We start from the raw sequence: 12,823 nt of genomic DNA on the forward strand, positions 1-12,823 counted from the left end.
GATCAATTCCATGTTTGTGAGTGAAATATTAAGCACTAGGCATTTCTTAGGATTAATCATAAGGCCGGATAGGGCTGCAAATCCATCAAGAGCTGGTATTAAGTTAGGACCAGAGACCTGTGGTGATGATAGAAAAAGTAATATATCGTCTGCAAATATACATAATTTGTGTGTAATACCTCCTACTTCAATGCCAGTTATAGTTTGGTTTGTTCTGATGTATTGGGCCATGGGTTTGAGTATAAGGGCAAATAATAAGGGAGATAATGGGCAACCCTGTCGGGTACCTCTTTCGATATTAAAGGCTTCAGATTTGTATCCAGCATATTTTATATAGGCTTTGGGTTTATTATATAATGCTTTGATCCATGTTAAAAAGTGGGGTCCAAAACCCCATTTTTGTAATGAATATTGCATATATTGCCAGGATACTGTGTCAAATGCCCTCTTAATATCGAGAGATAGAAAACATAAAGGGATTTTCCGTTTTTTAGCAATATGTGCCAATAACACTGCCCTGCGTATATTATCGCCTGCCTGTCTATTTGGCATGAAGCCTACTTGATCTCTATGTATTAATTTTCCTATAATGCTATTGAGGCGTTTTGCTATTATTTTTGCTAATAATTTAATATCGAGGTTTAACAGAGAGATAGGCCGATAATTCACACAGGAAGTATCATCAGAAAGGGGTTTTGGGATCATACAAACAATTGCCATTAGTGTTTCTTGCCGAAAAGAATGTCCATCTAGAAGTTTGTTAAAAGTTTCAGTGAGAATGGGAGAGAGTATTTCTGAGAATGTTTTATAGTATAAAGCCGAGTAGCCGTCTGGGCCTGGTCTTTTGTTAAGTTTTAGGTCTTTTATGGCGTTAGCAACTTCATCTATAGTTATAGGCTCATCCAAACTGCTAACTCAGAGATAACTCAGGTAAGGTTATTTTTGAGAAGAAGGATTCAGCCTCTGTAGGATTAAATTCATTGTTTGTCTTGTATAAAGTTGCGAGATGTGAGTGAAATTTATGGACTATTTTAACTGGATTACAAGTGTAAACATTTTTTGATAATTTCAAACATATTGGTTTGAAAGATTTGTTAGTTGAATTTAATGCCCGAGCCAAATATGTACCTGGTTTGTTTGTATTCATGTAGAAATTGTGTTTGGAGCGTTTGAGGGATTTATCAACTGACTCAGTGAGAAATAGATCGTATTCCAATCTAGATTTTTCCAGATGAGATTTTGTACTCTGAGATGGATTATCTTGAAATGATATGTAGGCTGCATTAAAATTGAGTTCTATTTTTTTTTGCTAGATTTTTGCGTTCCCGTTTAAATAGTGCCATTTGTCTTTGTATTGTACCACGCAAGACAGGCTTATGAGCTTCCCACAGTGTTATTGGGGAGATGTCTGTTGTATTATTAATTGATATGTATTCCTTTAAAGCTTGTTCAATGGCCATCTGATGTAGTGGGTGTTTGAGCATTATGTCCGGTAAGTACCACGTTGGGTCATGCGCTTTTAGTATGGCTGAGGCTATAGTAGTGTATACTGCATTATGGTCAGACCACGGAATCGGAATTATATCTGATGCAATAATTTCTGGTATCATTCCTATTGTTAGAAAAATATGATCTATTCTGGTGAAGGTTTGATGAGGGTGCGAGAAATAAGTGAATTTCTTTTTCATTGGGTTACTTTCTCTCCATGAATCTACCAGATTGTATTTGGAAAGAAGTTGAGAAAAAGGTAATCTAGAGGTTATTTTGGATGGTGTAAAAGGTGATTTATCTAGAAATGGGAGGAGGACCTGGTTCGAATCCCCACACATTATCACTGTTCCTATTTTGTGTGTATTAATCACTTGTAATATATGTGAGAGGAATGGTGTAGGTTGTTTGTTAGGAGCGTAGTAGGAAATCACCGTGATTGCTGTATCCATTATATAACCCATGAGTATCAGGTATCTACCTTCTGGGTCTTTAATTTCTGATGATAAGGTGAATGGTGTGGATCGGTGAAATGCAATTAGAGTTCCCCTTTGCTTGGTACAGGCAGAAGCCGTGTAAATTTGTTGATAAAAAGGAGAAATATATTTTGGAGTAGAATCTTTGGTGAAGTGTGTTTCTTGGAGGCATACTATGTGAGCCTTCTTGTTATGGAAAGTACGGAAGGCTTTGGTCCTTTTTTGAGGGACATTTATTCCCTGAACATTCAGGGAAAGTATATTCAGTGGTGCCATGGCAATAGATCAAATAGTTTTGACTTACTTTTTGTTATGCAGAGCTGACTGCGCAGATCAACCTGTGTGGACTGAAGAGATGAATAGACAGAAAAGAAACCAGTGAATTCTGGAGTAAAGAGTAAACAAAAAACATATGAGATTAGATGATACATTGTATAAATTATTTTTTGCAAGTAATCACAATTTACCCGTGAAAGAGAATAAATATCTCTCTCAGGGGAATAAGTGCCTTCGTCACCCTCCCACATAATATGGTTGGGAGAATGAGGAGGGCTAATGGGGGTACACGGATATTCCGCTTACAGGAGAGAAGTGCTATGTCAAAAGACATCAAAATGATGTTTCATTAATTGGAGTGCAGAATATAGTTTTTGTTGAAATTATTTATTTCAGGGTGGTTGTATATGGTTAGTCTTGCCCTAGGCTAAATAATTCAGTTAGAAAGGTACTGTTAATAACTTTGGTATTGATGAAGATAGTTTGAATTATTTTGGGATTTTAACCCTTTTAGAGTAAACAATTACATATTTTATTCATATGCAACTGTTTAGATATGTTAACTCATAAAATTGAGGTTGTATTGCTTCAGATTAGAATAAACAAAAACATAATTCTAGGAACTAGTTAGGTAATAATATATTTGTTTTAAGAAAAGAAAGAAAAAGCTTCCATTACTTCTGGTTATTGAACATATTTGTCCTAAAAAGTAATAAATCTATTGTTATTACCTGATAATATATAACTGAACAAGAATTTCCTTATTTCACTTATATATTCTAAGGCTATATGAATCAGAAATAATAAGAAATATAACTGGAATGTAGCATGATCCCACACAGTGTGTGACTATCAGAATGCAGTTACATTCAGTTATAAATATAGGTTTTTTTATAGAGAACCATCTCTTAGTATAATAAATGAAGAGATATCAGGAATTAGGATGTCAGTCCATTGAATCTTCTTGGTCCATGGATGATGTGGCATAACGGCCTCTTTTGTGAGAATGATGATTCCCATTTTGTTCTGAAATTTTCTGGGTGCTGCCTGAAGGTGAAGATGACGCCATTCTTCTGCGTGTGGGAGTGTTGCTGCTTGTGGGTTCTGTCAGATTTAATTTTAAAAGGGTTTGTTGTAGTTCATCTGCTGATCTGCTTCTGTAAATTGTACCTTGGTAGTTAAATCTGACTGAAAAGGGGAAGCCCCATTGACACATAATGTTGTGGCGTTGCAGTTCCAATAGTTGGGGTTTCATGGATCGTCTTTTAGTAATAGTAAGTTGGGATAGGTCAGCAAAAATTTGATAATTGTGTCCTTGAAAATTAAGTTCCTTTTTTTCTCTTGCAGCAATTAGTATTTGTTCTTTCGTTCTGTAATAATGAAATTTTGTGATTATATCACGTGGGGGTCCATCTTTCTTTTTGGCTGTGAGGGCTCTGTGTACTCTGTCCAGTTCTAAACGTTCAATAGGGATATCTGGCTTTAGTTCTTGTAATAGAGCAGTAATAGTAGATTGCAGGTCTGTCACAGTTTCAGGTATTCCCCTTATGCGCAAGTTTGAACGTCTGGCTCTATTTTCGTAATCTTCGAGCTTAGTTTGAAGTATTAAATTCTCTTTTTTTAATTGTTCCAATTCTGTTATATTTTCTTGGGTTGTAATTTCAATTTCATCCATTTTTATTTCTAAGGCTGCGGTGCGGTTTCCCAGCTCTCTTATTTCTTTGGTTAGGCTTTTTGTTATTTGGTCTGAGGTTTGTTTTAAAGCCTTATGAAGCATCTTTTCAAATTGTAATAATATTACTGGGGATACTGAGGAGGCTTGTGGAGAAGTTTGTGAGAGGATTTGTTCTGTATCTGACTCAAATGGAGAGTCTTGCTGTGACATTTTCTGTCTGTGAGAGCGCCCTGATGCTGTATCTTGTGAGGTGACTGGAGCTGCTTCAGCTGCAGTGAGTGCCTGTGAGCTCTTTGTGAGGTGATTTTTATTTCTGCCACGGTTTCCTCCCAGTACCATATTTCCTGCCCAAACTTTCACAGTTTGTTCCCTGGGGCAAAAAGGTTCAAATGGATACCTTTTGAGCCTGCAGGCTCCGCTTTGTCCTTCTCTTCTCTCCTCAGCGGTGTGGAGCTCTAACAATGCATGTCTGCTCCGCTAGGCTCCGCCTCCTGCCGGTAGTTTTATTTTCAACATTAAAAAAACTGCTTAGTGCTTTTTTCTTGGCATATTAAAGAAACACTTTGAATGCCCAAACAGCAGACAAGGAGCAGAACACTCAGCAATTAAGTGGCCAACAAGCCTGAAAAAATGTAGTCCTTGCTGAGGGGGAAAATAACTAAGCTCAAAGTTTGAACTTGACACAATGCCAACATCTTGACACTTGAATGGTGATGAGAATAGCCACTTAAAATGCATTGCATTTGCAAAAAATTAAATTGGAAAGTACTTTCTCACTCATTTGTGAGCGATGGGGTCGCATTATCACCCCACACACGTTCAACAGGTGCGCTTGATGCAGTGAATGACATAACTCTTACCGCTACCCTGAACAGCTCCAATGGCATTTGGCAAATGCTGATTGGCTCAGAGGCGGTGGTGGGCGGAGTGTGTGGGTAATATTTTCGGGGGGGTGGTGCCAAGTCATTGCAAGTCAAATAGCCCAAGTCAAAGTCAAGTCGCAAGTCATTAGTGATAAGTCAAAGTCAAGTCGAGTAATTTATTTAATTTTGGCAAGCAAGTCGCAAGTCCTCAAACAGGTGACTCAAGTCTGACTTAAGTCAAGTCATGTGACTCAAGTCCCCCACCTCTGTTTTTTTGCACTTGCTCTTATCGAACAAAAAGCTTTCACTGGATTATTTAACAGACCAAAATGAACCAAATCAAAGAAGTTCATTCTTAGGGTTTACATACCCTTTAAAAAATTTTGCAATGATCTGTTTTCACATTGACATGAAAGACACTATTTCTCTTAATTAGTAAAAATTTTAAATCCACTATAATTTAGTGTTCTATAATAATAAAACATGAAAACTTCCAAAGGGTGAGAATACGTTCTACGGGCTTGAGTGTGCATACGTTAACATTTGTAATAATATTATAAACAATTCCTGCAACGCTCACAAACAAATCCTTTGTGCTAAAATTAACATAAAAGGAAAAAAAAAAGACATGTATAACAATAACACAAGACACTCACTCTTTATTGCCAGCTGCATATTGCTTCTGAATTGTGTTGCTTCAATGTTGCTAATGTAGTGCAAGTGCTTGCCCTCCATTAGCAACGTTGATGTAAAACTCAGAAGCAACATGCAGCTGGCAATATAGAGTGAGGCTAGGTTCACACATGTCCGGATGTGGTTTGCAGTCATTTTTTAAAAGGAGTCCAGTGCAGCTTTGTTCACTGGTTTAGGTGCGATTCAGATGCAAATTTTTACTTGAATTTGCACCTGAATTGGACCTAAAATCGCACAGGACTCTTTTCAAAAATGAACCGCAGCCGCCCCACACATGTGTGAACCAGCTCCATTGCAGGCCAGCCCGGTTCACATGTTATGCAAATCATAGTTACATAGTTACATAGTAGGTGAGGTTGAAAAAAGACACAAGTCCATCAAGTCCAACCTATGTGTGTGATTATGTGTCAGTATTACATTACATATCCCTGTATATTGCGGTCATTCAGGTGATTATCTAATAGTTTCTTGAAGCTATCAATGCTCCCCGCTGAGACCACCGCCTGTGGAAGGGAATTCATATCTGATTCGGTGTGATGCGGTTCAAAACATATCTGATTCACATACATGTGAACAGAGCCGAGTGTCTTGTTTTATTGTTATACGTGTCATTTATTTTTTTATGTTAATTTTTGCACAAATAATTTGTGTGTGAGCACTGCAGGAATTGTTAATAGTGTTTGATTTATGCTGCTTTTGGAGGGATTAGACTCCTAGTTGACTGCCTTACATATCTTTTTAACCACATATTGCTCTCCTATTTGCGCTTGAGTCATTTATTGTCATTTGTAATAATATGTCTAAGCTAATGATCAGAAAACATGGGTGTGCGCAGCCTAATGCATTAGGATGTGCACCCTTAAGCTCAAACACACATGAATGTGTATGTATCTACATATATATGACCCACACATTGATCTCCCTGCTGGCACAGTGAAAGAGAAGAGCATAAACTCTTATCTTATGGCAGAACCGGTAAGAGGGAGATCTTTCCCATGTTCCTGTTGCTACACAGAGCAATAACACTAATGCACATGGGGTGATTAGGGTGTGCCTGGGCACACCTGGCACACCCTGTGCGCACGCCTATGTCAGAAAATATTAAAATGCAATGCTTACCATCAACTTTGGTGAACCAATCAGTTTCTCATTCTCATTTATTATTTGGACAAGTTTTTTAAATGTTGAGTCATTATATTCAAACCTTTCTCCGAAGATGATAGAGCAGATTACATTGGATACCGCACAGTTCGTTATGAGGTTTGTGTCAAATGGTTTCTCTGGAGCATGTAAAATATAAGAGAAAGATAATTCTGAAATAATTTACTGTGAAAGAGTCTTCAGAAACAATGTTGTGTCTTGGGTGTTTCAATGTTAGGCTAGGTTTGCACTATGCTGGTTTCTCAGTGGCAGCGTTTGATTGGGCACAGCAGCCAATTTATTTGAATGGGCTGCTGTACATACGGAAAACACAGGGTAAAGATTCCTGCACCTTTTACAAAATCACAGTCGAAGGGAAACTGCATAGAACTATATAGTTCCCACCATGGGAACCAGTGCTGCAGTTTGCAGTGATTGAGGTGCCATTAAGAATTATTGCTAACAGCAGCACAATTTTGATGCTGGCGCGGGAAAGTGTGCTATTACATGCAGTCCCACACCCACATATAGCATAGCTTCCAACCGTCCCTGATTTTAAGGGAGTGTCCCTGATTTGGAGCAATGTCCCTCTTTCCTCCTCATTTGTCCCTAATTTTGGTCTGATCTACGGTATATAGTTGTATATAAAATGCACTTTTAATCTTTCAAAAAGTGTTTCCCAGTGATAAACCTTTCATCCAGATTCTAAATGGCTGCTTTTGTAGATTTTAAAAGCCAATATAAAGAAATAGTAGTGGTAAAAAAAAGCCCTTGTGGATTTAACTAATCTTTTTTTTTGTGGTAACTCTCCTTTCAGGGGGCATGGTAGGGGGCGTGTCCTATGCCTACATACTTTTGCTAGTAGGTGTCCCTCATTCCTATCTTAAAATGTTGGGAGGTATGCGTATAGTGTAAATCTAGCCTTACAGGACAGTTCTTTACACTGATACTTTGAGTCAAGAGACATGAGACACATTTATTGGTTTACTGATATAGCTGACAGCAGACTACAGTTGTCTGGCACTGCAGACTTACCCTCTACTTTCTTAGACCGTCTCTGTGTTCCTCTAGTGCTGGGCTTGAAAGTACTTGCATCATCTTCCTGAGCCCAACAGAGAGCAGTGTGGGGACTGTAGTCTCCTGAACAGATATCCTGGATCTACAGAACTATCTCTGGACTACACATCCCAGCATGCCATCAGCTACAGAGGAAGTGTCAAGGTTATGCAATAGAGTTTGTCGGTCAGCTTACCTGTCTCCATGTGTTCATCTCTATAGACCAGCTAACCCTCACCTGACTGCTTTTGTAACCTCTCCTCTATTCCTGTCTGCTCGTGACCCTGACCTTTGGCGTGTCCCCGACCATCCCTGTTTGCCTGTGACCCTGAACCTTGGCGTGAACGCTGTTGTCGTTGTCTGCTTATGGCCCCGACCTTGGCTTGTCCCTTACTTTCCTTGTTGTTCCAGCCTGCTGCCTCCTTCCTCTTCTCCTGTAGTCTACCGTGAGCGTGAGCTGTTTGACCCTGGGGGCCGCAACCTGGAGCCAGACTGCAGCGCAGCTCATCCTCACCACTAGAGGCTCTGGTGAACACCTGCTGGCTCTTAGACTAAGCGCCCTGGGGAATCTATGCTCTAGCTCCCAGTGGGATCTGTGTCAGTGATCCAGTAGATCTGCTTCCTGAACCTCCCAGGGTTCAATCCGCGGCAGTCAGTCCTAGGGTCCACTACCTAGTGGTGCACTTCTGACTCCTACTGAGTGCATCTGTCACCTAGCCTCAAGGTGACCTGACAGGATGAACTTTGGGAGAGGCTTTAAAAAGGTCAGCAAACTAGGCCCAATGCCTCTTGCTTCCCAGGGTTCATCAAGTAAACACCCCTCCACTGCTCTGCGAGAGGACTGCGGCCTACCCTGCAGCAAATTGGTGATCCCAGCTCCAACCCAGATGGGTCCCACACTGCTTGCCACACGGGGGGCATCACCGCAGCAATGCTGTCACCAGCCAGATCAGACGACTCACGGTTCCCCTAGCCAATCCGGCATTTCTGCCTGTTCTGCAGCAGGATGCATTAACTTGGATCGCTCTTCAGGAGGTTCCTATGCTGTTCTTCAGTTTGGTGAGAGGACATCTGCCCGCCAATACAATCTCTACCTTATCTTAGTTCATAGAACACTGTATATAGACACCTCACCCCTGGAATTGCCTTACATTATCTCACAGAATACGGTATATAGACATCTTACACTTGGAATTACCCTAAGGATTACAACAAGCCAGGCACAACTGCTTGTTTTGATTATATCTCACTGTGCCAAACTCAGGATCCTTGTTCTATGAGCTCCAACTTGCCGGGGAACATCATTGCGAGGCCTTGCATCCTGGACACTGTTATCTTATTGCTATTTACCTTCAAGGATTTTTATTGTTTTTGCAATATAGAGAACATAGCAAAACAGTAGGGTGACAAAAGACATAGAAGGACAATTTCAATGGAGACAATAGTAGGATCAACAACTAAGTATTAAACCAATAACAAGGGTATTGATAAAAGGGCATTTGCATGAAAACAGTGACTTAGGGACTCTTATAGGGTTTCACCGTTCTATGCCATTTACCCTTCTAACACAACTAAATGATTCAGAGGGTAGATACATACTTCTCACTGGATATATATCAGATATAGCTATTACAATCATATCATATTACGCTCCAAATAAAAAAACAGAATCTTTCTTATCCCTTCTTTTCCAAGTTGTGGAAACACACAAATTTAGTATTGTAATCCTATGCGGAGATTCAAATGGGACGTTTTTTCCTTTCCTAGATAAATCACCTTCAGTCCCCATCACCAATTCCAATAAATTAACCCTCCAACATCTACTTACTAAACACGGTTTGGTTGATACATGGCGAGAAATTAATCCCTCTAGTAGACGTTTTACACATTACTCCTATCCACATAAATCTTTCTCACGTATAGACCAAATTTTAGTCCCCTATTGCATGACTCCTGAAATTTTATCCTCTTTATTTGGACGGACCATTGTGCAATATTCACCACTATTGCTTCCACAATACCAAGGTCATACGATACCACTTGGTGTATTAATGAATCTACTTTAACTCATCCTTCCCATCGACTTGAGATTGAAGGAGCGCTAAATGACTATCTTTCTTCCAATGATACAGAAGGCATTTCTGACCTCACTTTATGGTAAGCACATAAAGCGATCATTCGGGGCAGATTGATACAGCAGGCAACATAGCTTAAAAGAGATCGTAAACTTATGTTCGCAAAGTTGGAAGCTACCTTTAATTCTTGTCATAATGCATTTCAATCATCCCCGAATGCCATCAATAATGCTAAACTAGACAAAGCCTGTCTAGATTTAGATCTATTTATAACTGATTCATCAGAAAACCTTATACGCAAATGCCAACATATCCAATATCTTAAAGCTAATAAACCTGACACCCCTATGGCAAGAAGTCTGAAATCTATTAATCAAATAAGGACCTCCATTAGGTTAAATACGTCCCAAGACGCATACACTAGTAGCCCAATTAAAATAATAGAAGTGTTTCGCTCTAAGTTAGCTAAATTATATTCCCCTGCTATAGATTTTAATTTGAATAATGCAAATATGCTGTTTTCCAATATTAAGCTTCCTATTATTGATGAGGAACAGAGAGGGAGACTTGAGTGCCCCATTACAACTACTGAAGTTCAGACTGCTATTAAAGGATTGAAACTACACAAAAGACCGGGTCCGGACGGGTTTTCGGCATCATACTATAAAAGTTTTGAGCACATTTTAACTCCAGTCTTAACCAGAGCCCTTAATTCTCTCTTGTCCTATTCTTCATTTCAATCTGAGTCATTAACATCTATCATAGTCATGTTACCCAAATCACGTTCTGACTCTACTTCCTGGAGTAATTATCGACCCATTTCCCTTCTCAATTTAGACATTAAATTACTAGCCAAGGTCCTTGCGTCCGTTTGAACAATATTATAGGCCGACTAATACACCGTGACCAAACGGGTTTTATACCCAAAAGACAGGCAGGGGATAACATTAAACACTCTTACTGATTCAAGCAGCTAAATCTAGACGTATCCCAACTTGCCTTCTATTTCTAGACATTAGAAAGGCATATGACTCAGTCACCTGGCCTTATATGCAATATATGCTCCAAAAATGGGGTTTTTAAGGATGCCCCTTATCCCCGCTGCTTTTCGCCCTTCTAATAGAACCTCTAGCTCAATTAATTAGATCCAATCCGGACGTCAAAGGTATTGAATTAGGCGGACACCAACACAAACTTTGTCTTTTTGCAGACGATATACTTATTTTTTTTTATCTCGTCCCCACATTTCTGCCCCAAATCTTCTCAATTTATTGGATACATTTTCACATATCTCTGGATTATATGTAAATCCCACCAAATCAAATGCGATAAATGTCTCTTTAACACAATCAGACCTTTATCAGGCTCAAAGCTCTTTACCTTTTAATTGGGTCTGTCGCCAATTGCCATATTTAGGAGTGCATCTCAAATCCTTACTTACTGACCTTTTCGCAGCCAACTATCTACCTCTACTAAAACAAGTTACAGATTTTATGAAGCAATGGTCATCACTACCATTATCATGGTTATATTTGTATAGAGTACTTCCTGTTTCTTTACTGTCCTACTTCTTACGACTCACACAACGCAAGGTAATGTCCTTTATTTGGGGTAAAATTACATTCTGCATTCCTAAATCCACATTGTATTTTAGTAAATCTTGTGGGGGGGTTGAGCCTACCAAACTTCTCCTCTTATTACTATGCTGCACAACTGTCAATATTAACTAAATATCATTCTACTGAAGAAATACCCTTGTGGGTAGCTATTGAATCTATTGACAGCGACCCATTTCAGTAGCCAACCTGTTGTGGATTCAGCCAAAAGATAGATCTCATCTTACTAACACCATCACGAAACATTCCCTGGCCATCTGGGATAAGTTTTGTAGCTCCCATAAACTCCAATTAATACATAATCCCCTTCTTTCTTTTCTCAGGAATCCAGCTTTTTATTCTGCCTGGAAATTTCCGAAATCTTTTTCTGCATGGACTTCTTCAAATTTGTCTAGATTGTACAAGCTAGTATCTACCGACTCTTTTCAAACATTTCCTATGTTATGTACAAAATTTGGGATCTCAAATAATGAGATATTTCAATATTTACAAATCAAGAATTTCTACATTCCTCTCCTCAGTTCAAGTACACCACTCAATCAAATGTCTCAATTCGAACGTATTTGTATAAGTTACCCTCATGGTAGAGGGGTGATTTCATCTATATATCAAACACTCATTACCACTTCTAATGAGTTGCTTCCATCTTATACTGCTAAATGGGCACAGGATATGGGACGAACTTTGGACAGCAACGACTGGTCTAATATTTGTTTAGCCACCAAATCATCATCTCCTAATAGTTATGCTTTGGAAACTAACTTTAAAGTTTTAGCACGTCGGTATCTAGTACCAGCTAGAATAGCAAAATTTTCTCCATCTTATCCCAATAATTGTTTTAGAGGATGCTCTTCACCAGGAACCCACTTTCATATATGGTGGCAATGCCCGGTGGTACAAGAATTCTGGAAAAATATATTTGCAATGGCTTCTAAAGCTTTAGATACCTATATTGCCCCAGACCCTGCCATTGCACTTTTAAATCTCAAACCGGCTTTACTCACTCAAAAGCAATTCCAATTACTCATTCAAATTAAAACTGCAGCCAAACAAACAATAGCCAAGGCATGGAAGACCAATAATCTGATTGTGGCGGAAGCCAAACACAAGGAACAAAGCTCTCATTTTTGCTAAAATGACAGCTATCGAAGATAATAACATTAATAAATTCCGTAGGATTTGGCAACCATGGGTTAAACATTTCTTTTCTCCGGAGTTTGACCAGTCGTTGTTGCTACTTTACTAGATTCCTTGTGTTATTATTGTCGTTTTATTTATCCATGCTGTGAGCCGGGTTATCACCTCAAGAAATTTCTCCTCTTTTCCTCCTCTTCTTCTTTTTTCTTTTTCTTCTTTTATCTCTCCCTCTCTTCTTTTCTGTTCTATTTCTTGTCTTCCTAAGTCATCTTTTATATGAAGGGCAATTTAATGTATCCCTTATTTGATATTCATTAATACTACTATG

General features: G+C 39.0%; 1 protein-coding gene across 3 annotated transcripts in view; it reads right to left on the reverse strand.

Moving 5' to 3' along the window:
• Window positions 1-12,823, reverse strand: part of LOC141148935 (cytochrome P450 2K4-like) — a 136,255-nt gene that overhangs the window by 42,294 nt on the left and 81,138 nt on the right. For all 3 annotated transcript variants that reach the window (XM_073636831.1, XM_073636832.1, XM_073636830.1), the window contains one exon: window positions 6,591-6,751. In XM_073636831.1, the coding sequence (XP_073492932.1) occupies window positions 6,591-6,751 (161 nt within the window). The remainder of the gene's footprint in view (window positions 1-6,590; window positions 6,752-12,823) is intronic.

This window comes from Aquarana catesbeiana, linkage group LG06 (genome assembly GCF_042186555.1).
Source record: "Aquarana catesbeiana isolate 2022-GZ linkage group LG06, ASM4218655v1, whole genome shotgun sequence".
Classification (NCBI taxonomy): domain Eukaryota; kingdom Metazoa; phylum Chordata; class Amphibia; order Anura; family Ranidae; genus Aquarana; species Aquarana catesbeiana.